At 42.5% G+C, this 26,303-nt stretch overlaps 1 protein-coding gene across 5 annotated transcripts in view; it reads left to right on the forward strand.

The window, feature by feature from the left end:
* The window catches only part of ncam1a (neural cell adhesion molecule 1a), a 168,825-nt gene that overhangs the window by 123,170 nt on the left and 19,352 nt on the right, over positions 1–26,303 (forward strand). For 3 of the 5 annotated variants that reach the window (XM_056594221.1, XM_056594222.1, XM_056594223.1), the window contains exons 7-13: positions 3,904–4,064; positions 4,506–4,648; positions 10,474–10,624; positions 12,900–13,084; positions 14,353–14,449; positions 16,466–16,633; positions 17,771–17,896. In XM_056594221.1, coding sequence (XP_056450196.1) covers positions 3,904–4,064; positions 4,506–4,648; positions 10,474–10,624; positions 12,900–13,084; positions 14,353–14,449; positions 16,466–16,633; positions 17,771–17,896 — 1,031 coding nt within the window. Of the gene's footprint in view, positions 1–3,903; positions 4,065–4,505; positions 4,649–10,473; positions 10,625–12,899; positions 13,085–14,352; positions 14,450–16,465; positions 16,634–17,770; positions 17,897–19,914; positions 19,930–20,923; positions 20,978–26,303 lie in introns of all 5 variants that reach the window. The other 2 variants (XM_056594218.1, XM_056594220.1) reach the window with 1 other exon arrangement.

Consider the following 26,303-nt stretch of genomic DNA (forward strand, 5'->3'; position numbering starts at 1 on the left):
TGGCCATGTTGAAGTAAGCTCGCTAACTTTTTGCTGTCTATCAAGCAGAGACAGCTTTTCATTGGCACAAGAAAATTCGCCCTCGGGTCGCACCAGTGTGCGCCCCAGGCCAATGGTATCGCTTTTCCTTTGTTATCACCACATGATTGGACAATTCAGCCAATCAATCAAATAGGCTACCTCCCTCAGCAGCATTCGCGCACCACAACTATGTAGAAAAGAGATAGGTCGCTAACTAGCAGAGTTGTAGACACTTTCCACCCTTTTCAGTGGAGGAATTGGACTCCCCAAGCAATCTTATACTTAAAAGTAAGTTACATATTAATTTAGTCTTTCGGCCTGTAACATATAAACAAAATGAAGCAACTGTCCCATATTTCTAACGGCATTGAAGTAGACATTGAGACACAACAAATGGACGCTATAGGACAATGATCATGATTTGTCTCAATATCAGAATAACAACAATGGGTCAAATAGCAATGGCTGGTGGAATTGCCATGAAGTAGGTAGTGAAGTTGAAGTTCAACTGATTAGCTGAAGTTGTTTCTCGGAAGCAGAATTTCAGAAACATTGCGTTAAAGAAGAACTCAACTGAAATTTGAAGTTTAGTTGATATAACAGATGTATTGCCTGCCTTCTCATTGGTACAATAACTTCCTAAAATGGATTAATTTGTATAGTGAAAGTGTTATTTATGTTACTGGGCGCCGCCATGTTGGATTTCAACAATCAGCTACGTCACGGCATGGTAACCTACTCCTACTCTGGCTCTAGCAGCCATAGCTGGTAATGAGTCAGACTCTGAGGCTCGCTGAAATGGCTACGGAAAAGCAAACAACCAGGTATACAGGAGGACCATACTGCATTGCCCCTGGCTGCAGTATTGAATTGTATAGGGCCAAGGCAGCTGGGGTAATCATACATTTCAACAGGCTACCTTTGAATAGGAAACCAGCCCTTAATACATGGCTGGCAGCCTTAAAACTGGCTAACCCTCCGATAGCCCCTGTCATGTAAATCTCCACAAGCTAGCACTCCGACCATAAAGTGTATAAACTATTACTCTCCGACTATATCACAGATCTATTTTTCCAAGCTGCTAATTAAACTACGGCGGGTCTGTAAACAGAAGTTCCACAAACGTCTCTTTCTACTCACCCTGATGTTCGCCGTCTAGCCGATTGCTGATGCAAAGGGAGTTAAACTTGAAGATAGTAGTTTCATAGTAAGATGTATCTGTGCAATATCCATCTGTGCAATATCCATCAACATCCACCAGAAGGTAAACCTCCAATCCACCTAAAGTAAACGTGATACTCGTGAATCCGCCTCGCATCTATGCTCATCCGCGGGTGTATCTCCCAAAGTGCATCTAACATGTCTTTCAGGTCCCGTCCACACGGAACCGATTTTTTGGTGAAGCCACGTCTTTATTAACCATGTTATTAGGCCGATAATAAACCATGTTCTTTAATAGGTCCATGGTCCCAGGGTGGTTTCAAATAAAACCAGACCTATGCAGTTTCGTGTCAGTATTCGTGTGGACGCCTGAAGCGACGTTAGAGTTGCGTTGACAGTTGCAGTATTTTTTATTATTATTATTTTGCCCCTTGGTCAATTTAATTACCAACTGTACATTAAAAAGTATTTCTACTCAATCTAAAAGGTTAAACAACTGCTATCTCCTCCTCGACTTGAATGTTTTTATACAGCGGTGCAAAGGCTGGATGCGCGCAGGCTTGATGCGCTCCACTTTTTTTTGTGGAGAACCTTGAATATGGTACTGCCTTGAATATGGTACTACAGCGTTTGTACAGCTCGATGCGTTTTCCGCAATGAGTACGTCTTTATGGAGATATTCCTGAAACACATCATAGGAAAACGGAGGGGGAAAGATCGTTTTTGACTTGTGGTTGCTATTTATGGTACGCTCCAGCGTCTCAGCTCGGACGTCCCTTAGAGAGATCATGGCCACTTCCAAAACCTCTCTCGCCACACAGCATCCAAAATGCCCTATGCATGGTTATGCAACCTAATCCCATCATTAGATGGTCAAGGTTGACGGGGACTTCTCGGCAGCAGACCGATTCAACGGCAGTGTCCACGCTCCGGCAGCACCCACACGCACATCAGTCTCACACCCACACGAGCCGAAGGTGGAGCTGGAGCCTGAAATTGATCCCTCTCCACCGGGTGGTAGTTGGACACTACAGGCATGTCCCTCACAAGCTCAAACGCGTAACCAGCCATATTAAAAACACTATTTTCCGCCGTGGAGTGTAGAAGACGTTTGCGTGTCTGTATTAACGACCTAGTCCTACCATGCCAGTGACGTCATCGAAAATGTCGGTGCTCTAATACTAACAGACGCATTTGCTTTTGTTGCTAAAAAAAAGCTATATATTGATTTATTAAGTATTTTTTTTGTCATTTTTTTAATAATGGTCATAACTAACACGTTATCGATGTTGATTATTTCAGTTCAGTTCATCTTTAAGTGTTGAATAATTTGAGTATAGCAAAAGGGTATGGGACGAATGACATCTTATTTGGAAAATTCCTTTCTATGGCTACATTTTTGGCTGTGTTTGATAGAAGGCTACAATATATCGAGTAGCAGCAGTCTGCAATAGAAAAACTGTCATTACCAAGACTATTTCGTTACCCACAGTTCTTTGTTTCAGCTTATAAATTTGAAAATATTTGTTGAGCTTGGGGGCTGGAAAATAATTCATCATGCTGTGTTAATTATAGTCATGCCCTGGTTATAATGGCCAATGAATTTATACAAAATGAGTATGTTGTGATAGTGTGCTAAATTGTTTTGTCGTAATCATTCATATCCTTAATAAGCTATATCACACTGAGGTTTAATCCAATTTTCCCTGAAGTCAAAACATAGCATCAGTAGTTATTTTAAAACAACTATTGCAGTCAACATTAAATTAAAGTAAGATACAATTTGTTTGTTTTTATCAACCAGCATAAAAATAAACACAACTACGTAGTTCTCTTTATTTTTCGCTACCTAGATGGCTGGTTAGTGCCAGGGCTCTACTGATCTACCCAAACCCCCAAATTCTGCCGACTAGCACCAAAGTGTGAATGTCAAAGCTGTCAGCACAGAGTCAGTGTGGCGATGCTAGACAGAGCACCGGAGGCTAAAGGTCTAGCATTAATTTTAATTTGCGACGGTTGTCTCATCTGCCCTGTCACTTACGTTGTGTCGCAACGTACACTGTAGCATTTCTGCCCCCCCCGGTCCACAAACGACTCAGAGAGTAGGAGGAAGTGGGGCCCGGCCTGATTGCTGGCAGACAAAGGGCGGTGCTTCTCAGGGCTTAAGGAGTCTTTGAGGACAATTGAAGAGCGCTTTTCATCACACGAGCAGCGGCAGCGGTTGAACATGGGTTTAGAAATGTTACGGATTGGGCTGGCTTTCTATGGAGAAAAGCCAGAGAAGCCGAGACGGTGAATAGATACCCCATAACATTTACACATTTATACGTTATGTAAACCTTGAAGGCAGCTTTTGAATATCTATCTGCCTTTTTTTTTTATTCCTGTATTAGTCCGTGGCTGCCTTACTTGTAAGATAAAGCAGATGGTTGTGGCGATTTGAGAAACCTATTTGCAGCCCCCCCACCAACACCCCCCATCCCCACGCCTCCTACTACAGTCTGTATGCATATATATATATACTTGTGCAAAACCTTGGCTGATATTGACATCATTGTGTTTTTCTCCACACACACACACACACACACACACACACACACACACACACACACACACACACACACACACACACACACACACACACACACACACACACACACACACACACACACACACACACACCCCTTTCGCCATTCTCTCTCTCTCTCTCCCTATCTCCAGTAACAATGTTGTCCTTGAAACGGACGAGAAGTACAGCCTGAACGAGGATGGCTCTGAATTGCTAATAAAAGATGTCACCAAAGTGGATGAAGGAGATTACACTTGCATGGCCAAGAACAAGGCTGGGGAGAAGGAAGAGGAAGTCAGCCTGAACGTGTTCGGTAAGAGAATTTCTCTGTGTATGTCTAACTCCCGCTTTTTCAAAAGGTTGAGCCAAAGGTCACGGCGTCGTACGTTCACACTTTCCGAACAAAGCGTATACCATTGGGCAGTATTACAGCCACTTTGTCAAGTAATTCCAGATAGCTTTTTTTTTTTTTTACTAAACCATTTTTTCTCCATTTAGTGGTAAAGCTACTGGAGGGGAAATGGGGCATGAGCACATATTGCACAAAACTGAACAAACCAACACAAAAAAACATACACTATATAATCCCATGCAATGATAAACATTGATGGACAGAGTACAGTACTCAATAATCAAAGGACGAGTCACGCTGCCTTAAATACAAAATACAAACAGTCTTCCTAAAAGAGAGAGGAAGTTCAGTGAATTATTCAGTGTTCTCTGTATGTAATGGGTTTATTTGTCTCCTTGTCAGTGACCCCCAGGATCACCTACCTGAACAACCAGACGGCCTCTGAGCTGCAGGAGCATGTGACTCTGACCTGCGAGGCGTCCGGCGAGCCTACACCCGCCATCACCTGGAGCTTTGGCCCGCGGGTCTTCACTGAGAGAGAGCAGGTACTCACCCTTTAAAATCATTCAGCTGCGTGGTTGGGTGCAAGGGATCTCCAAACGGCGTTTTTGTCAAATGCAGAGAAGAATATAAAAGCGGGTGTAGTTTTGTGAGTTGTAAAAAAGAGAGAGCGAATAAATCGGTGTAAAACGCACCTGCCCTCTCTCTTCCATCCCTCTCTGCTCCGTCCCTCTCTGCCACCTCCCTCCCTCCCTACCTCTGACCCTATGTTTCTCTGCCGTTGAGATGACAAGGCCATGTGAGTGAATGTGATGTGATTGACAGGCAAGATGGATCTCCCGAACCAATCAGGGAAGAGATGCACTGATTCGCCAGAAATTAGCAGGGAGCATGCTTAAATCGAAGTTGTAACACGAAGACGCAGGCACTCCGTCAACCAGAATAGATGTTCTCACAGAGCATTTCCCGCACTAATATATCATAAGTTATACTGTGTTTGGTTTTAAGTCTTTGATGATAAACACAAGATAAGATCAGGAGGTTTTTCATTAGTTTTTTAAACCATAGTTATACCTCTCCTTAACTTACTTGCTTGCAAGGTTTAATAGCATTGACATCTCAATGGGCTTTCGCCTCACGGACTGTTTCGACAGCTGTTCCTGTATCCTCTGCATTGTATCTGCTCACATCAGCACAATGCCAACAGGTTATTCCGCAATCAATAAATAAAACAAATAAATATTGTGGTTGATTCAGATGAGAACCCGTTTGTAAGACTCTCTTCAGGGGGGCAATTCTCTGCGATGAATACAATAAATGGTATTAATCCTTCCAAATCACTACTTTATTTCCAACTGCATTGCTTTTGGAAATTGAGTAATCAAGTCGGACAAACAAGGCTCTTAACGCTCTCTTTAATGAAGCTATCCATTAAGTTATTCAGTATTTGCGAAACGGATCGGTTCCGCGGCGACGGGCCAGGATGGTCCCAGAGATACCCGTGATGTATGGTTAACAACACCTGCCTCGTGACATCCCCGCGGGGGGGGATACGGAGGCCGAGGCGCTGCTACGGAGCATCTGTGCCCTACTCCCGGGGGGGGGGGTGGCTATATTAGGATCTCAGCTGGCCGGTACTCTACTGTACTGTACTGTATGAGCTGTTCTTCCAGGCCGGACCCCGGAGCAGGGGACGATGCACAGGGAATACCAAAATCCTCGGTCAGAGTGTTCACTTTGACGCCAGGTGGGTCGTGACCCGGCGTCCATCGTGACTTGACAAAATCGATGGCGATGTTTAAACATTCAAACGGCGGCCATTTGAATTCAATTCGTTGTACCCCAGTTAAGTATTTATGAGCACAGCCCCCACAGATAATCCAGCAGACACACCATCATATATAATGTATCTATCGAGCACTCTCCAGTATCCCTGTACACATCCACTTCAAATACTGGGAATACTATGCCTCAACCAATAACGTTCCTGTTCCCTTAAATTCGTCTGTGTGATCACACAGACGTGTGTGTTTGTAGTTATTTGTACCAGGAGGAAGGGATGTTATCAGCTATGTATCCCCTGATCAAAAGACAACACGTGCGACCTCCACGTTTTCACTCTCTTGTCTTTTCCAATTATGGGCGCCATTTATCATAAACAGTCATCAGAATCCCACCATGCTGTGCATCTCCCGAGCCTTGTGTGTGTGCGTGTGTGTGTCTGTGTGTGCCCCTGTGTGTTTGTGTGCATGTGTGTGCATGTAAGAGAAGTTGGAAATAAAGAGACGGGTTCAAAAGAGTTAGTTCACAGTCCATTCGCGTCCCTCTCCCTTCTCTGTCACTGTCACTTTTGATTTAGCGGGACGCTGTAGTCTCAGAAATCTCTTTTGATCATTGGATAATGGCTGTCCCTAATTTTTATTAGCACCGAGTTGCCCCATCGCACATTATCATTGCTTCTGCTGCCTTCTTTCTTCTTTAGAAAAGTGACTGACTCACACGTTGTCGTCCGTCGTGGGTCCATTTGATTTATCAAAGACGACCATGTCTCATCAACCACAAAACGGAAAGAGGGCCATTCAAACGCATTCATCATCGAGGCACGGTGTCGGAAATGATAAACATATGGGTCCTTTTGAATGTAGCGTCTCCATTTTTATGCTCTGTCTGACATTAGTTTATTCATTTGTATTTACTTATTTATTTTTGAAGTTATTATCAGAAGAGGGCGGCATGCAACAAGGTGCTATAACAAAGTAATTATAACATGGAACATCCTAATGAGAAAACAGGGAATAAAAGATTATTTTAATAACCATAATTGCATAAGTGCATTTTTCTCTCCATTCTCAGTGGCGGTGGCTGGAAGCATGTGCTCACTGTCACTATAATAGTTTGAACTTTTAATTGTTCAGAAGCTTTCATGATTCATTTAGCAAAGAATAGACAAATACAATGTTAAACTAATCTTGTTGAAATGACCCCAGTGTTAGATTTCTTATGATGTTGTTATAAATATAAATATATTATTGTGACTTAATTGAAATCCAATTTATATTGTTTTCGCTCCCATGCATTTGGCCCTGCCTAAATTGGCCTAATTTAGTAGAAATCCAAACAATGTAATAGGTAAACCTGATAAAGCCTCATCTTCTGTTTCAACACGGGCCTTTTCATTTGAGTTCTGTGTTTTTGCCCTGCCTGTTTTGTCATTTCTTTCATGTTCCCCCTGCTGCTGCATGTTATTGTTTATTTTCTGTTTATCATTTCCAGGCTTCTTGGACTCGACCAGACACTTACGAGGTATGGCTACTAGATAGCGTAGCCTAATGCTAGCTAGAAAACCCCATTAAAAACCAACACCTAGAGTTTGTTGTAGAGCAGACCTATTCTAACTCCTGTCCTGGGCAAACCACGTAACAAACTTGCCCTCATGTATGTCAATGTGTAAAAAAAATCATTTTTTGTAAACTTTGTGAACTCGCAACAAAATCGGAACAGCAGGCACTTCTATTTGGCTGTGGTCATAGTTGGCGGGATCCTTTGTGCTATTCCCCCTCCTGCCAGGGTCAGGTTATTTCACAGACTGGTCCCCTGGTCTTCATGTCAACAAAGCACCTTTTTCCACGAGAGGTGACCACCGCACCTATATGTAGTAGGCCGGACGTTTCAAAAGTACTTTTCCATGAGCGAAGCGAACACCTAGCAATGTGTCCGTCAAAAAATGACGTCCCACCTGCGGCTTTTGCCGTTGTGTTTTAAAAGAAACGAACATCAGAAATACAGAACAGCTAATGCAGCTTGGATTCAGAGAACTGCTTATGAAAATCCGCCGCTCATTGAAGCTGCTGCATGTTCGATCATATATTCATTGCAGCAATTTGGGGGTTTATTTCCATGAGATGAGCACTGTTTGCATCACACCAGCCTTCGCCCCTTATCACCATGGAGGGGCGGACAGACCACTGCAATTCAACTTCTCACTGGAACTCGGTGCTTAACCACCAATTTCTTCCTTAAAATGAGAAGTTTATTTAAATAGGGATCAAATATATGGATTGGAGATGCTCATTATAATAAACTGTTTTCATCAAACGGCTGAACTAACTTCACTATCGATATCAGTAATTAAAACATTTCTAGTGTGTTCCCTCCTTGATTGTCTTAGATTCTCCCTGCTTATTAGCATGTATTGTAGCTAGTTACTAGTTGTTAGCAGTATTATACTAGCTGAGCTAGCTTAACTCCAAATGAATCCAACTGCCACGTTATGCCACGTTTATATTTATATTTATAAGCACTTTGAGATTCTTGAATATAAAGTGCATTATAAATAAAATGTATTATTATTATTATTATTTCATCTATACACATTAAGGGATTTGTATTAGAATAGAATGCTTAAGAGTCATGTTTTCTCTTTTCTCTTGTCGGTAAGGTGAGGTGATTTATTTTCCTAACGTCATCTCATTAAAGCAAAACCTTTAAATTAAAAAAACAAGTTTAGACGAAGGTAACATTAAAACGCAATTTTAAAACTGCAGCTCGGGGAATACAGGTTTGACCGGATGAAAACATGCGGTTCCATTGAGAGTGAGAATGGAAAGGAAAACAACAACAACAATAACAACAAAGGGTACCACCCTTAAGGCTGGGCAGGTGGGGGCTTGCGGGACTGGGAGTGATGGCTTTTGTTTTTGGTCTGTGATTGCAGCTTTGAAGGGAAAGGTTAATTCCCCTGGCAAGTTAATGAAAGGCAATATCCGAAGGGCAACAGATTTTTCACAACCAAGTTACTATTAGAACAGTGAATGTTTAGGACGATAATCATAATTACAAGAGGGCGCAGACCTGTACTTCGGTACATAGACACAATAAATCCCTGCCATACAATGTGTTTATGAGGCATGCGCCCTGGGGTGAACTGAGGGACAGAGTGTAATGATAACAGAGCATCCATGTGGTGTGTCATCGACGAAACACACACACAAACACACACATACACACACAAACGCACGCATACACCAACACACAGAGGTCCATCCCAGGTGCTCTCGAAGTGCCATCACAATGGAGAAAAATTACTTTGTTGTTGTGGCTATTTGCCAAAATGAAATATATAAAATTGCCATTTAATAGCTTCTACTGCCGCTTAACTGATTTAACAACATTTGCAAGCCAACTCAGGGATTATGTTTTTCGTGGCCGCTCGTCAACCGCTCTGTTAAAGCATTTTTTATTTTTCTAAATAATTTGTTAGCAAATTCCTCCATTCAGCGTTCCTACAGGTAGCAAATGGTTGTAAACAAATAATTAGAGCTTTGTGTGTACACGTGTAGTCATTATGGAATTGCCCTGGATTAGCCATGGACCAACCCCCCACCCCTAAAGCGCACACACACACACACACACAAATACAAACACACTTATATAAACGCATGCACACATGCAGACATAAACACACACACACACACACACACACACACACACACACACACACACACACACACACACACACACACACACACACACACACACACACACACACACACACATACAAATGCAAACAAACACACACAGACACAGACAAACACACATACACATACACACACACAATACCATGATGACAAACACACACATGCACACACAGCTTGTGGCTGTGTCATTGCAATCGCAGAAGATTAATGTCGCCCTTTTAAAATGTTCCCGGACACTCCTCCTCATACCCCTCGGCCCTCGCTCACCATAGCAACAGCTGTATTCCAGTCACATCTGCATCCCCTTCACTGTACCGCTGATCTGTGTAAGAGTAGCTCGTAGGTAGATGTCTTTCTCTTTGCGACCTTCGTGTCAAACTGCAATTTCCCCAAAATGAAGGATTGGGGGTATTTTTAGTAGCTCTGATTTGAGTCAAACCGATGCATTTATTTGCACTATCTGTTTCTTTTCCGCTGTGTCCTTCCTCAATGTCCTTTATGAAGGACTTGGTAACAACCAAATAGGGTTCCCTTTATTTTTATATTTGTTTCTGCCAATGGCCCAATCTGTAAAAATGTTTCATTAAACAATTGTCCCAAAAGATTTTATGTTGGCTAAAAGTGCTGCTCGACCATAGCATTGTGGTAATTTAAATTCACTAATTTGTCACACTTTAAGGATTACATTAAGGATTGTTTGTATAACTCATAGGTTCCATTAAGAATGAAGAAAACAATTACCTGTTTATTATACAGGTGAAAAAAACAATTATTTTTTTTCACCTGTATAATATTGCGGTTTGCAGGGAAACTTTGTCGGGAGCAATGTAGCTCATTCTTTCCCCTCTTTTGTAAAATGTTGAGGTGCTTCAATTCTGCCTTTCTCTTTGCAGAGCTTGGATGGAAACGTTGTCGTACGGAGCGACGCACGGGTCTCCTCTCTGACCCTAAAGTACGTGCAGTTCAGCGATGCTGGCCAGTACCTCTGTACTGCCCGGAACCCCATAGGCCAGGACAGCAAGAACATGTACCTGGAAGTCCGCTGTAAGTCCGCCTACACACTACACCTATAATATTCACTGTAAAATAGCTCACATAACTCTTACCGCACACTGTAACAGTGATTTGGGCATCAAGGCCATATTTTCTTTGCCCAGTAATATTGTATGAAGTCAATACAAGTCGTTATGTTTTATTTAACCTTTGCTGGTAAATATATACCTGTTTGCTGCTGTTTCTTTATCTTTTTGATGAACCTCGTTAGAAATGTGTCCTTGCGTCATCTTCTTCTTTGAGCGTCTTCCATTGGACGGTCCTTGGCGTGCTAAATCCCACAACATGCCGGCGTTTAGCCAGACACGTATCCAGAAGGTGTTCGTTCTTTCTCACTCCTGATACGAACTCATACGGTAGTATATTCAGCTGGACGCATCATGTTTCTAGCCAATGCCAATGACGTTAGCCAAGGCCGTTCAACGATTCCCAACAAACCACTAATTACCGAGATTTCATCCATTGTGTGCATTAATAATGCATCGTATTTAGCTTTTTCGTAATCTCTCATACGTTTGAGTGGGAGACCAACGGCACTTGATCTTATTTTGCAATATCACAATCTGTGTTGGTGAGATGCCAGGTCTCACAGAAGCTAATGAACAGCTAATTGGATTACATTCACTGCCCACCCCTCCCCACCCCCCCTCGCCCCCAAAAACGCACACACATACACACAAAACACATCAGCAATTTGTGCCTAAAGCAGATAGGAATCTGAATGGGCCGCTAATAGAACTGTCGGCGTAACAGTTGGCAGGAGTTATCAAGCAGTAATCAGGTAGCTGAGTTGGTGTTGCTTAGCAATCATCGATGGCAGTTTGGGGAAAAGAAGGTGCTTTGTCTTAGCAAGCCCACCAATCCCCTTCCTTCATGGCCATTGCGTCTAGGGAAACCATTTTCCAATCAAATGCCCAGCATGCCCTCATTAGATGTGGTGCGGGCGTGTGTGAATGTATGTATGTGTTTGTTTGTGCGTGTATGTGTGGGTGTGTGTTTGTTTGTGTGTGTGTATGGGAGGGTGCATGGGTGTGCATGAGTGATCGCTATATGATTGAGTTGGTTCTGTTGATTAGGATGACAACTAGTAGCATTAAAATCATGTCATGGTCCTCTAAGCAGCCACGCCTTTACAATTATTATTAAATATAAACATTAAGTTGTATATATATAATTATTTTTGGGGGGCTGGCAAACTCATCAGAACATTGCGGTAACGACTTCAACGGGAATCAAACTTTCCAGTCAGAGGTCGCTCGCTGGCTCTGCGTCGTCGATAAGGTCCAGGGCGACTTCGATCTGGGAGGTTTTTAGTGGTGGGCTGGCGGACGGAGAGGCTGACTCAGTCATGTGTCCTGGGAGACGTAAGACGACGCTACAGAGGGGGCAGGGTCAAAGGTGAAAGGGCCATGTGTCACTCCATATTGTGTGTGTGTGTGTGTGTGTGTGTGTGTGTGTGTGTGTGTGTGTGTGTGTGTGTGTGTGTGTGTGTGTGTGTGTGTGTGTGTGTGTGTGTGTGTGTGTGTGTGTGTGTGTGTGTGTGTGTGTGTGTGTGTGTGTCCGTCAGTTACGTCATCTTGAAGCTTATGCCGTGTGTGTGTGTGTGTGTGTGTGTGAGCAAGCTGATAATGTGAGCAGAAAAAAGAGGATAGCTAGGCAAAATGAAAATGGAAGTTTCATTAAACCTTGTTATGCCAGGCTACGAAGATGATGATGATCATCATCTGAATTATTCAAATTGTACATGTTGTTCTTCGTTAAATATTCATGTCAATTGGTCAAAGAGCCTATCTGTAGCCCAGATGTACGATACATTTATTTTTAAATGGAGAAATTATGGTCTGAAATTGCAACACAAATATTCCCCTCGGTAAAATAACCGCGCATGAAATCATTCATATGATCCCAATATAATCTTCCAAGACCGGAATTGAAAAATAAATGTTGCATATAAACATCTATCTCTATCTCGCGGTATAAATTGGACCATTAGAAAACACTCAAGTGACAATTCATTTTCATTTTTGTATCTGCAGATTTAAAAACAATGCCAGTCTGAATTTCCTAAATGATGCAAATAATAATTTTCTCTGCCCTGTGTTGACCAATCTCTACTCGGTGGGGGGGGCTCTCCTCTATTAATCCCCGCAACCTTGCATCACGTACCAAGAAAAAAACCCTGTTGCCTGGTTGCTGCCTTATTAGACTCTCCGGTTCAGACTACCATTTGGTCTGGTGTGCTGACCTTCCTCTGCTCCTCCTGCAGACTCTCCTAAGATCCAGGGCCCGGTGACAGTGTACACGTGGGAGGGGAATTCGGCCAACATCAGCTGCGAGGTGCTGGCCCACCCGGGGGCCTCTGTGGTCTGGTTCAGGGACGGCCAGCAGCTGCCCTCCGCCAACACCACCAACATTAAGATCTACAGCACCCCCACCGCCAGCTACCTGGAGGTTTGCACCTACCCTGTCACATTCCCTTTCATGGGTGCTTTTTTAATTGCCTGACTGCACATCAGATGGAAAGTCATGACGTCCACTGTACGTTCATTATACAGATAAGATATTGCTTTTTACAGGAATCTTCTGTGTATTCCGTGGGTATCTGCCTTTTTATAATTGACTATTAGGATATAAACATGGAGCTGGAAACTAATTAAAATGTCTTCTCTACTCCGATGAATGTGACGTTGAATGAATTAGGATTGGTTAAATACAGCATTTCACTCAGCAGCACAGATGTGGCATACAAATGTATTCATGCTATCGGTGCTGCGATGTCTTTATTAGCATAGTGGCTTCTCAAAATAATGTCACACTTTAAGTGGTGTGTTTTGGAAAGGAGTGAAATATTTGCCTTTGTTTTTCCGTTGGCCCACGTATTTTAATTAGGCAGCACGTAACGTTGCAATACGAATGAATCAAGTAGCTTTTTCCCCCCTCGCTCACACCACACCATTGCCAAAACATGATGATAAATGAAAACCAAACGTGCATGATTAATTCCATTCATACGTGTCGCAAAGGCCCGCAGATGCAGCACCATTTAAATGTGCCACACATTTCAGCATGTTGTATAGTAGGTAATCTGCACATAAGACAATCATTTTATAAAACAGCCAGCCTTCAACATATCATACGATGATGTGCTAAAAATTATGCAAAGTAGCCGAGTGCGCAACAGTGTGAACACTCCAGCACACACTTCAAAGTAGACGGCCCTAAAAAAACTATAATGACAAATTAATTTTATAAAAATGTGTTATTTTTCAGCTACTATAGTTCACTTTAGTAATTTATTGACTTCTATTACATACTCGCAAATTGCAATTATACTTTAGCTTCAGGATCTTAACATCATTTTCAGTGAGAAGGACAAGTGGAGGAAAGTTAGAGCAGCTATAAGGGGAATCTGCATCAACCGTGGAGAAACTGCCCTTTCTAACAAGTGTTGGTGACATGCCGCAAATTGCGCTTGTTGTCTATGTTTCGGCGCTGTCTGAAGAGATCTGATTTCAGTGTTTTCTTTCAAAAGGGGCATTTGTTAAGGTGAGTTAGGCCCCTTTCAGGCATAATAGCTGTAGCTGTCTGTACCAAGTGAGGGTGTGATATCCAAAGCTTGGTGACCAGAAAGAACAGAATAGCTGAATAAAACATTAGGAATTGTCGCAGGAATAAAGGATCAGAGATAAAACGATACGCCTTGTCTGTGTGCCTTGCAGATCACCCCCGAATCCCAGAACGACTTCGGAAGCTACAACTGCACAGCGACCAACGTGATTGGCTCAGAGTCAAAAGAGTTCCTTATGATCCAAGCAGGTTTGTAAACCAGAAACTTTTGTCAAGCTTTTTGTCTTATCCTAACCCCATCCAAACTGAATGTTAATCTGCCAGACATTCTAAAGGAAAGTAAACCCCAACAATTTTCTCAGTTGAAAAATGGTTTAGTTTGGTCCCACAAAGAAAGAACCTTTCTGTGTTATTTTTGGACAAAAATGTATAAAGTGGTTAAACGGGGGGGGGTAGTTCTCAGTCAATTTAGGAACTCTGCCACTTCAGGCTGAAAACACTTTTACAGAGTGATAGTTTTTTTATTGGCTGTGCACCTTAGCTCGACTGAGTGTGGGATTTGAGTTGACAACGTCTGACAGCGCCCCTCACATTTGCTCCTGTGGATCTCAATGTGTTATTTTTAAGGAAAATCTTTTTGACTGTCACAACGGTTCACATCACATCTTTTTAAACGTCTTAACTGCTGAAATGGCGGCTTACTTAACCTTTAAGTAGTGAGTAAGGACAATTTATACACTCATTTGAGAATACATCTGTTATGCTTTGCCACTTATCTTTTCGGCTTATCCTTTGTAAGACCCCCTATTTTGCCACATTTTCTTAGTTGAATGAATGATCTGGGGGCCAGGCGAGATGGTATTCAAACCTAATCTTCATGTCTTAACTTCATTGTGTTAAATGAATATGACAGAACTGCCCCTGTCATATTCACAATCACACCTCATTCATTCACTTTTTTTGTGAGCACTTTGTGCCCTCGTTATTTTCATTAACCTCAACCGCCAATTTATTATATTTTTTGAAGAGTATTCAAAAAAATATAAATTCTAGGCTGCAGAATTTAGGCTTCTTAAAGAACTATGGTAGCCTTTGAAAAGATTTCCAACAATTTCCAATAGCAAACGCTAGTTTGGGCACGAAAACTCATGGGCACAGTATGGAAGGATAACGCAGTTGTGATAAAAACAAAAAAACATACTAGCTTGTAATTTGCAAGGTGCAAAAGCAAGCCTGGCGATAAGTACCACAGGCTTAAGACTGAGATTAGATCTGGTGAGGTAATCACATGGGAATCATGTGGAGCCCATGTGTCTGATAGGAGCAGCAGGTAATAAGGTTGGCTTGTTAATGAACACCTCCACCAACCTTATCAAATTCACAGGATTATCTTGGGGGGGGGGGGGGGGGGGGGGGGAATCACCTCCCCCTCCCCCCCCCATGCATCACGCCTCTCTGAGTCTGCATCACACCTGCATGCCTTATGTATGCACTGCGTCTTCCCTATTTTCTTAATGACTGTTTACATCAAAACTTAGATTTTTCTCGTTTGGTAACTTGGCTTTTGGCAATTTCTACGAATGTATCCTGTTTAGAAAACAGCATTTGCTTCACGCTTTTCCCTCCGTGATAATAGGCAGGGCGTTTTGGAGACATTTGTTTGAGTCATTTGCATATGAATGAGCCCCTGATGTGGTGTTTAGTATTGCTGCCCTAGCCATTGAGTGCATGTGCAAGGCAAAGCAACACGAGCACAACTCAGCAACCAGATCTGTCTCCGCCGCAATCAGAGGCACAAAGCGTCTACATGCACATATGCTGGGTTCAAGATGGCTTGTAAAACCATCACAAATCCAGCTGTACACCTCATAACCTGTGCTAGCTCAGACTAGAGCCATTCCCCTCAATTGAATGTTTTCCCATTAGAGGAATATTTATATATATCCTGTATCATAAACATCGCACATACTATTCCACTTCCAGGCTATGACGTGTGCCTGAGTATCTACCATTTCCCTGAATATACCGCATGAATAAACACTGCTAAAAGAAGCATTTTACTACCACACACTTACCTGTTTTTATGATCCTCCGCTTGTAGTTCCTAGACCATGACATTTTAATAGTTTTCCCCCAAATTGTCATAATCTGTGTGTCATGTTAATGGCCTCTCTGTCTAACGATAACGAAGGAGAACGAGCTGCCAAGCTGGTAACATAGTGAGCACTGTTCTGAACCCAAGCCCCTTCCTGTGTGGTGCTGCAGAGGTGCCCTCGGCCCCCACCGTGGAGAAGGTGGCTTCCTTCTCCAGCACGGCCATGGTGGAGTTTGAGGAGCCCGACTCCAACGGCGGAGTGTCCGTCCTCAGGTACAAGGTGGAGTGGCGCCAGCCCGGACAGGATTGGTCCAGCCGGGAGTTTGAGGTTGAGACCGGTGAGTCACATGATCAACTGTGTTTTTGTTGTTGTTTGATTGTCTTTTTCATTTTATGGTGGTGTGTTTGAGATGCCTGCAGGGAGGGTTTTGATGCGGTCGGTGTTTCTGGCTTGTGTTATTGCAGAGAGAATAATGGTTGTGGGTAATGGTTGGGGAGAGGTAGTGTTGGTTGTTTTCTTAAAAGACGTTTAGTCTACATTCAATTCAAAGATTTATTTACCACACAGCCAATGCCGGTGGAACTTACGGTATGTCAACTCAAAACCAAAACAACACAAACCAGGGCAATTACAGCAGTTGAGAAAATGAGAGAGTATTGCGAGTATTTAGGCATTGCCACATCGTAGGACATTGTAGAATAACTTCCATAGCTGCCTCCGATGTCACGGCTGCTCAGATTAGTGCTAGCATCTAGCGTCTGGCTGTTTCCTGGAAGCATCCGGGTGATTTGGTCGTCGTGACGGTCACATCAGCCAATCGTTAATCAGGCTCCTCTGTCATCTCAAGGCCCAGGAGTCGGCCTGTCATGTACTTCTATTCCTCTGGGGAAATGGAGTGTTTATACATGAATCCAAATTTTGGTTGCTCTGTTCTATACACAAGTATATATTTTTTATATAATTATATTAAATTGACATTTTCAAATCCAATTAGCCTAACATCTGGAGACACGCAGACTTACAAATTGAGACACGCAGATTTTTTTTTTTTTCTTCCATATCTTCAAAGACATTTTTTCGACAGCTCCTTTTCCCGGCCCCGTCTGCACAAATGCATCCACTTCTCTCTCTAAACGGAGGCCCATTCTCCCTCCACCTGCATAAATACACACCGGGAGGCCACACAGGACACGGCAGAGGCCAGGAGTGCTGTTTGCCAACCTTAACAAACCGCCAAATTTATATTCTCCGGCTCCCACCACCTACATCTTTCTGTTATCTTTTTCCTTCGCGTGTCCGCCGGGAATATTATGATTTTCCATGGCAGCGTGTCCTCGGTTGACCTCGGGTTGTCACACGATTGAATTCGCTTTGAAAAATCTAATTGTGTTATAGGCGGCCGTTTCCTTAAGGTGTGACAGAAGGTGTTCTTTGGAGCTCACGCTGTATGCATGACATCGCTCCGTTCCGCCAGGTACCAACCAAATCATCCTCACCGGCCTGAAGCCGGAGACTGCCTACGAGGTCAAGATGGCCGCCGTCAATGGCAAGGGAGACGGCGAGAGCAGCCCTTCTACCGCGTTCACGACGGAGCCAATCCGTAAGTACCCCCCCCCCCCCCCCCCCTCCCTCCCCACTGTGCCTCCTCAGGTCTGCCCGGCAACCCTGACACGTATTTCCAGCCCTCCCCCGCTTAAAGTGCTCCAACCCCCTCCTCCCGTCCCTCTGCATCATCCATCTCCTTCCTGGACCCCCCCGCCCCACCCATCGCGCGGTCCAGATGCTATCAGCGATTCACCATCACCATTTCTGCCACCGTCCCCACCCCCACCCCCCACCCCAATCCACACCTCCTCCTCCACCAGCACCACCACATCCAGCACCATCACAGGCCGCTGCAGCACATTCCCTGCCTCAGACCTCTGCCACAAAGAGAGTGGCTGCTCATTTTATTTATTATGCATCTACAGTCCACTGCCCGGTCGGGCTCACTGGGCCCACGTCACATATCTCTGCCTGTCTCTTGTTTGTCGTGTGCTGTATTGTGTTTGTGTTTATTTGATCGTTTAGTTTTTTTTCCGAAGTGTGTTGTCTGTCTGTCCACGAACCGCTGTGATGCAGGAAGCTCTTGTGGAACAGTCTTATGTGTGTGTTTCTCTTCCTCTCCTCTCCATCTCCTTAACATTGCTTTTTTTCAGTGTGTGTGCACAGAAGACCCTCATGTCTGAGGTCTGCCCGTCCCCCCCCCTCCTCCCCAACCATTCATTTCTCCGCAGAAACAGTGGCGTAGCGGAGGTTTTGTTTACGGAAGTCATTTTGGGGGGAATTGCTATCGCGTGATAGCAATTGAAGATTCACGTTTACTTTGCGTGCGTTTTTGATTATACTTCATGCAAAAGAGGGACTAATTTTTCAAGTACGACTCTATGCAATCCTATTTGAGTAATGTATGATATGTGTCCAGTAAGTAGAGACTCATTAGTAATGATAATTGGAAATAATGATCTAATTATATGGCGATTAAACCTCTTAATGTAGATTATGGTATTTTCAACCACAAAGTAAAGCATAATGGAAATCGAATGCATGGGTCTTCATACTAGTTGTATATCCGATGTGCGTGCATGTGTGTGTTTAGTATCTAATGCCATCTTTGACTAGATTTACTTCCTCTTTATGTTAAATATAGCCCATTATTATTCCTTCAAGGCCATTTCAGCCCTGCCATCCTTTTTTTGTATTTCCTTTTTTCATTGCTTTGATGCATTATGCAAGGCACTCCTATGCAAGGATCACATTTGGTATGGTATGGGTCATTTCAAAATATATTTCTGCTATCAGCCCACGTGGCACCAAATGATTATGCACAGCGATTTTACGACCCCTTTCCCGTCAACTAACCAATCCTATTGGTTCACCTTTAACGAGTTTCCAAAATTCAAATCCTGCGAGGATTTGAATATCTTGGAAGGAAACAGACCAAAAAAAACAACTGAAAAGAGACCTACACGTTACGCGTGGTTGGTGTACTTCCGCAAGGAAAGCTGGTTCCCTTGTTGCATAAACATGAACCCGCATCATTTAGTCAGTCATTGAGTGTCACACCATACCATCTGTGTCTCCTTAGCTCTGCACTGCTCCAGCAGTATTCCTCTACTTCCCCTTACCCTGGTTTCGCCTGATTTTCCAAATCTCGTAAGAAGGCGACTCTGTCCTAGTGAATGATTGCAGACACCGCAGTCAATAGAATGATTCGGAAAAACAAATAGACTACATGTAATCATTTGACATTTATTTAGTATTATCTGTTTTGGGGTTGGGGGGGGAGTTTTATTTTCGCACTCAATACTGGATTGTTTTGGTAATAGATGTCTCAGGCACAGAAGGATCAAATAGACAACAACAGACACAGATAGGATTCTAAGATCAACAAGCGTCACAAAGACCAACTCTTTTGTTTTGTATGATATTAAGATAGAGGACCGAGCCGCCCTCAGCCATTTCATTGTGTTTCTCAACTCATGCTTTGTATTTCCCCTGTTTTTTTATTATGATTTTCCATCTCTCTTTCTTTCTCTCCCTCTCTTACACTTTGTTTTGTTTCCTTGGACCATCCAGGGTATACTTTCACAAGTAAGTGTGCCTCTCTTCCCATCTCGCCTTCATTATTTTCTATCGTGTTCCTTTATTTCCGCTACAGTTACACCGCCGGCAGCATTCGTTTGAAGTCACCCATTCTCTCAGTGCATAAAAATCTATATAATGATGGCAGGGAAATGTTTCTATAATGGTATCGCATCATTGTGTTTCATTGCTTATAGCTTGAGCGAAAGAAAAGGAAGAAAAAAAAAAGACTCCTATTGAAATGCAGTCGTTTTATTCTGACTGCGTTCAAGTAATGAAAACATACTTTATAATTTAATTTTTTTTGACCAGTCATTCGTAACTCTTCTCACTCAACTTTTCCAGACAGCATTCCATTTCATTACACTAATGGGGAATCAGGTTTGTGTGGCAGTTTATTCGGTTGGCTCATTTAAATCCCTGTAGCTAGTATTGATCATGTAGGACTAAACCCGCTTCCTCTAGTCTCAGATGCTATGTGTCCCTTTTAAGTTGGTGGTAAGTCTTTTATTTTTGCAGAAAGTGAACAAAATACTCAAAGAAAGCCGAGAAATGGCTTTGCTTCGAAGTTTAGGAATACAACATTTTCCTAAAATGCAGCGGCATGCTATTTTACACACGTTTATCCATTTAAAAGTATCTTCAAGCGATTGTCTCTTCATTACCTAAGCCTTCTAATGCAGAATAAGTAACACAAACACACACAAACACACACAGCCATGGCTAGGTGGGAAGCCAAGGTGTACAGTAGGGGTTCAGGGAGGATCGTCAAAGCTTGCAGATGAGAGAGCGAGAGAGAGAGCGAGCGAGAGAGAGAGCGAGAGAGAGAGAGAGAGAGAGAGAGAGAGAGAGAGAGAGACAGAGAGAGAGAGAGAGAGAGAGAGATATATATAGAGAGAGAGAGAGAGAGAGAGATCGAAATCATCGGTGCTGTTAGACCGATGCTGTCTGGAGATGGCTAGGGAGAGAAATGGCTGCTCACCCTCTGTCCGCCATCTTTCAGCTCCACCAGAGACCTCAACCCCCTCCATCCCTCCTCCAACCACTCTGCCCCTTAGTGAGTATGCCTATCCTGAAGTACGCGGTGTCTGCAATAACTCCCACAACCCAACTCGCTCTGTATCTCTCTTTCACTTTGTCTATCTCTCTGTCTCTCTTTACCTCTTTCTCTCTCTCATTCTCTCTCTCACCCTCCCACTCTCTCTCCATCTCCAGCCTGGCTTCCCCAGCTAGCGTAGCCTCTCTCACCATTATCAATGGCCTTGCCACAGAGACGTAATGTAGTGCCGTGGAGCAGCATCACATTTCTGTTGGTTTTCAAGATAATGGGTTTGGAAAAAGACAGAGCAAACTAAAACAACAACAACAACAACAACAAGAAACACAGCCGCCACACCACTAGCTTTTTGCTAACATTATGCTACAGGCCCTTAAGAATATCATCCCCCTAACATAAGCCTTGCGGCCCTTCTTTAATTGATCATTTTGTTTGATATTGACGGGAACACAGTGTGCATGGCTGTAACCGAACCACGATGGCATCAGGTTCACAATAACTCGCCCGATTGTGGTGATTTTCTAATATGGATTGAAAGCATGGGTCCTGTACACTGTTTGCTCTACGTTTGGGTATGGCAACATGTCGGGCCGTTTTGGCTTAAGCGTAACTCCCCTTGATGCATGCCGCTGTGTACGAATATCAATAGAAGATTGAAAAGAAGGGACCCCCAACCGACCCTGCAACCGTAGCATCTCTGTTCTAGCAAGCTTCGTAGTTGTAGTTCTCTCACTCCTTTGTATGTCTTACATTAAACACATAGAGGTGAGGTGATCCGGGTGTTGTTACACTGTCCATAATGCCCACCATTTACTTACAGTCACAGGACAGACAGGATATGCAAGGAAAGGCTTCCATTGATTTTTTGATCAGCCTTGTCAGAATATAGCAATGTCCGATGTGGTAAGGAGGCGCATGGCTTTATCCTAGAATGATTTGGATTTAAGAAGGGGCAAAAAAGTAAACAGTGTGGCCGTTGAACAATTTTCAGAAAGATATTTTCATAAAAAATTGACAACCCATGTTTTAAGTATATATTTTTAAGTATTTGGTTGGCGGAATGACAATGGGTACTGGGCATAAAGAAGTGAACGAAGCATCTTCATAGAACATTCAATTAGCCAAGCAGCAGCCGCAAGTCCAAAAACCAAGGTTACAGGAAGCCGAATGTGAGACGGGGGAGGCAAAAAATGTAACATTGGTGAATGACTGCCAATTAAAAAGTAATTTAAAGTTTTCCTCATGAATTTGAGGATCCATTTTTAATTAAAGGCAGGTTTATTTTACAGAAAGCAGCTGCATGCAAAAACATTTTACCCAACAAAACAAAAAAGCACCCAACATACTGTTGGATTTGTTGTGTGGAGTGCATGTGTATGGAGTTATTTGCGATGCGAATGATCCTAGCTAGCTGTCTGCCCTATTGTGTGTTGGTTTGATAAAAATCTAACCGGGAACTGACCTTGTAGCCGTAGCCTTTAGTATTTGGATGCTAATACCATTTGTACGTGCCGTTTAGCAACGTCCTTGTACTGACATAGAGTTGACTCCTGGGCTTGTCTCACTAACATGAGCGTTGTCAGTATTTATGCTGACTCATTTTGTGGTTCTTGACACAAAATGTGCATAGAATTTTGAGTGTGATGTTCGTTTGATCTGAATATTTGGTCGGTAAGTAAATGCATTGTTGAAATGTTTTACTTTCATTTTAAATGTATTATGAAGAGTTGGATGCTGCTGTTCCAGAGATGCCACCTAAACCCATTGATTGAAATGTATGAACTGATATGTATATATCTAATACACACATGTTACACCTGTTCAGTATTGATTCTAGCTTAATGTTTGGTCTGCTCTACTGTACAAGTATGTGGTGCACCAAGGCCATGCACCTTGCGGTCATACTTGTACTAAAGGCGACGGGGGAGGTTAAATCTTACAAATGATTTGAACCAAAACCTTCACACTGATGTCAGTCGTTTCTTCCCTAATCCTCCATCTGTTCATCCTGTTGTTCCGCAGAGTTGTGTATCATTGCCAACTGTCGCATAATAGGCAGCTGCATCGCCTATTATGCAGACTTCCCTCTGTTGTATATATTCACCCCATGGCTTTTTAAGCATAGCTTGCAAGGTTCACAGTTTTACTTTTCAGGAAGATTTTATAAATCTATACTGGTTTGCCCATATGAAGGTATTTTCAGACAACAATTGCTCTCCTTAACAAAACCAGGAATGGGGCAATTTCAATTCAGTTTTGTATTATGATAATGTGAAATGATAAGCGATTGATGCTGGATGTATGGTGCAGTGCCAGACTTTTGTATGTTTGTTTGTCAATAACAACAAATAATTAACTGTTTAGAAATTAACTCAACTCAGCGTCTGCAAATGCACCTTACATTCAGCAATTTTTATTTTTAAATTTTTTAAGAGATTAATTATTAATTATATTTATGTACTCTTATGTTTTTTGTGTTCCCGTTAATTTATTTGTCATTTCCGTCATTAACATAATTTTTTTGTTAATTACCCATGTTTACATAATTTCCCATTTGTTTATGTCTTCCATGTGACCCTCCCCGCCCCATCCCTCCCTTACCTTTCAACCAATCATGTGCGTGCGTTTCATATGACTTTGTCATGTGGCCCTTGCATGGTGCTGATGATGTCGTCTTCGCTGATGAACAGAAGGTAAAATCATTTTGCTCAGTTTAAGAACTCAAAACCACCCCCGATCATTTAGCGCCTACTTAGACGTATAGCGTTACACGTGACATTAGCAACATCATTTTATTATTTATTATCGTGCAAAACTTTCATTTGCAGTCTAAATTATAGTCTAGAATTAATTTATTTCCCTTTTTTTGGCCACCTGCACTCATCTAGTCCATCACCTTTGACATTGCCTCCATTTCCCCTCCAGTCATTTCACCACTAGGTGATCTCACTGGACAACACGTCGTCCATCTTACACACACTGAGCTAAAATCCCTCTCTGCTGCCCACCAGTGCCTCTCTATTTGGCCACAGGCTAGTTTGAGTCGGAGGAAACCAAGGTAGCTCAATCTGTCTCAAACATTAGGGATCACCCTTTGAACATCGCACTTGCAGGTTTTTTGGAACGATTGCCACAGCCTGCAGTCTGCATCGCACGCACATCTTATTTCCCTTTTCTCCATGTGTGCTAAACTAACCCTAATGTCCCCTCCTCTTTCCCTTAACCTTTTTTTTTAATCCCTTTATAACAAATTAAAGACCTGCACTTCTGAAATGAGTCCTTCACTGCATGTCTGTATCCTAATAGTTTCAGCGGTCTCCTGACTCAGCAGTCCCGTTGGCATGTTTGTTCTGACGCCGTCCTTATGTATGTGCCTCTTATGATGTTCCCATGTTGGGCCGACTGTTTTGATGAGATATTTGACACATGGGTGTCTCATTAGCAACACATCTGGGGAGAGAGTAAGGGTGATTATATTAATGACCGAGATGAAGTTGTAAACAATTATTTCTCATCAGTGTCATACTTTATGCTAATCAATGTAAAACATGGAACAGGAGAGAAATGGAAACTGTGCCACGTTAAAACAGGATGTGGAGCACATTTGTTAGCATTATAATGTCTCATTCCAAAAATGTATACATTGGTTTTTTTGATGCTTGAAATACTTGAACAGTTATTGTTGCGTCAGATCACAAAAAATCATGCATCATAAAAATCATATTAATATCCAAATCATGGCAGCACGAATAACAAAGGTGTGTTCCACATAGTGCATGGTGTTAGGGCTCATGTATTTAACCTCTCTTTCTCTCTCTATTTCGAGCTCTCTCTCACTCTCCCTCTCACACTTAGCCATCTTGGATCCTGCACTTAAGCGATCGCGACAATCATGAAAAAGCCTTCTTGCCATTCCATCATTCTGTCTAAAGTCACAGTCCGTCTGCTGCTCTATATCCCTAACTCTATTCTTTCCAGCTCTGGCATCTGCCATTGCTTACTCCAGGAGAAGGTCCGGATTGCATTTTCAACAGATTGTAACCCTAGCATTGGCCCGCGATCAAAAACGGTCCGAGGTCCCGGTGTCCATTTATATTTCTTCCAGTGTTAACGGATTTTGATGAGGCAGGGATAATTAAGGAAAATGAACCATTAACAAAAATCATTACGAAGCACCATTAAGTGATTGAGAAGAATTGATGTTTGCCCAAAAATTAACAAATATGGAAATATGTCTGATTGCCCACTAAAACACAACATTTCACATTTCAGTAGAATTGTAAATCATCCTGTTTGTTGTGTGTTGTTTTGGTTTAACAATACTCCAAGCTACACAACACCAATCATTCTACTTCCAAAACAGAGTTATACAATGGAAATAATTGCAACATGTTTTTCACCAGATTGCGAGTTTCACATTCTCTCGGTTCGCTTTCCACAAACTATAGCTCATATAATATATCTCCATAGACTACAAAACATTAATGGAATGCAGGGGACATACTGTGTTTACAAATGTAAATGGAACAAACAAATGTAGTGAAGAAACGAAGGCAGAAATAATCCAATACTTACCACGCATACGCCTTGATAATTAGATTCTGCATTCATGGTGCAGCCCCTAGACCTGAAAAGCGCATAAATTGGAGAGCATTCAAGTGGCATCGGGACACAAATGCTGATGTGTAATCACACCCCTAACATACACACACACACACGCATAGCTTCTTGACCTTTCTCCTCTCCCGACTGCATTAACGTTATTAGAAGTAATAGAGTAACACATCCAATCAAGATACGCAGACTCATTATCTGCCGTGGCCTTTCATTATCCCAGAGGGGCCCCAGGGCCCGATTAAACTGACGCTCATTGAGAATAATGCCCTGCCGGCACACATACATCAAACACGTGTAGAAAGCTGAGCGACCACGCCAAGAAAATGTCAACGCTCCAAATTTGGTAACCTTGTCCACCTGAACATAAATTGTCGGTTGGGGGATTTTAAAAAAAAATAAAAATAAACAAAAGTTTGAATCGTTACTATAAAATAGTGTGATCGTATCTATGTCAATTTGCTTATAACAGTATATAAAGGCGATCACAAAAAGTATTTAAAGGCAACAGCAAATGACCACACAGTTTAGTTACACTAAATATTATTCTATATATATTCAGTCAATCAGCTTGCGTAAACCAATGGAGATTCTTCTTTTCCTACCAATCACAGGCCTCAGATTGGTGGAAAATAAAGAGGTACGGGTGGTTCTTTCTCTGCTTGTCATGATGGAGAGAAAGAGCCCTGCCAGATTATTCAACACTAATATT

The sequence above is a fragment of the Gadus chalcogrammus genome, chromosome 7 (assembly GCF_026213295.1).
Source record: "Gadus chalcogrammus isolate NIFS_2021 chromosome 7, NIFS_Gcha_1.0, whole genome shotgun sequence".
Classification (NCBI taxonomy): domain Eukaryota; kingdom Metazoa; phylum Chordata; class Actinopteri; order Gadiformes; family Gadidae; genus Gadus; species Gadus chalcogrammus.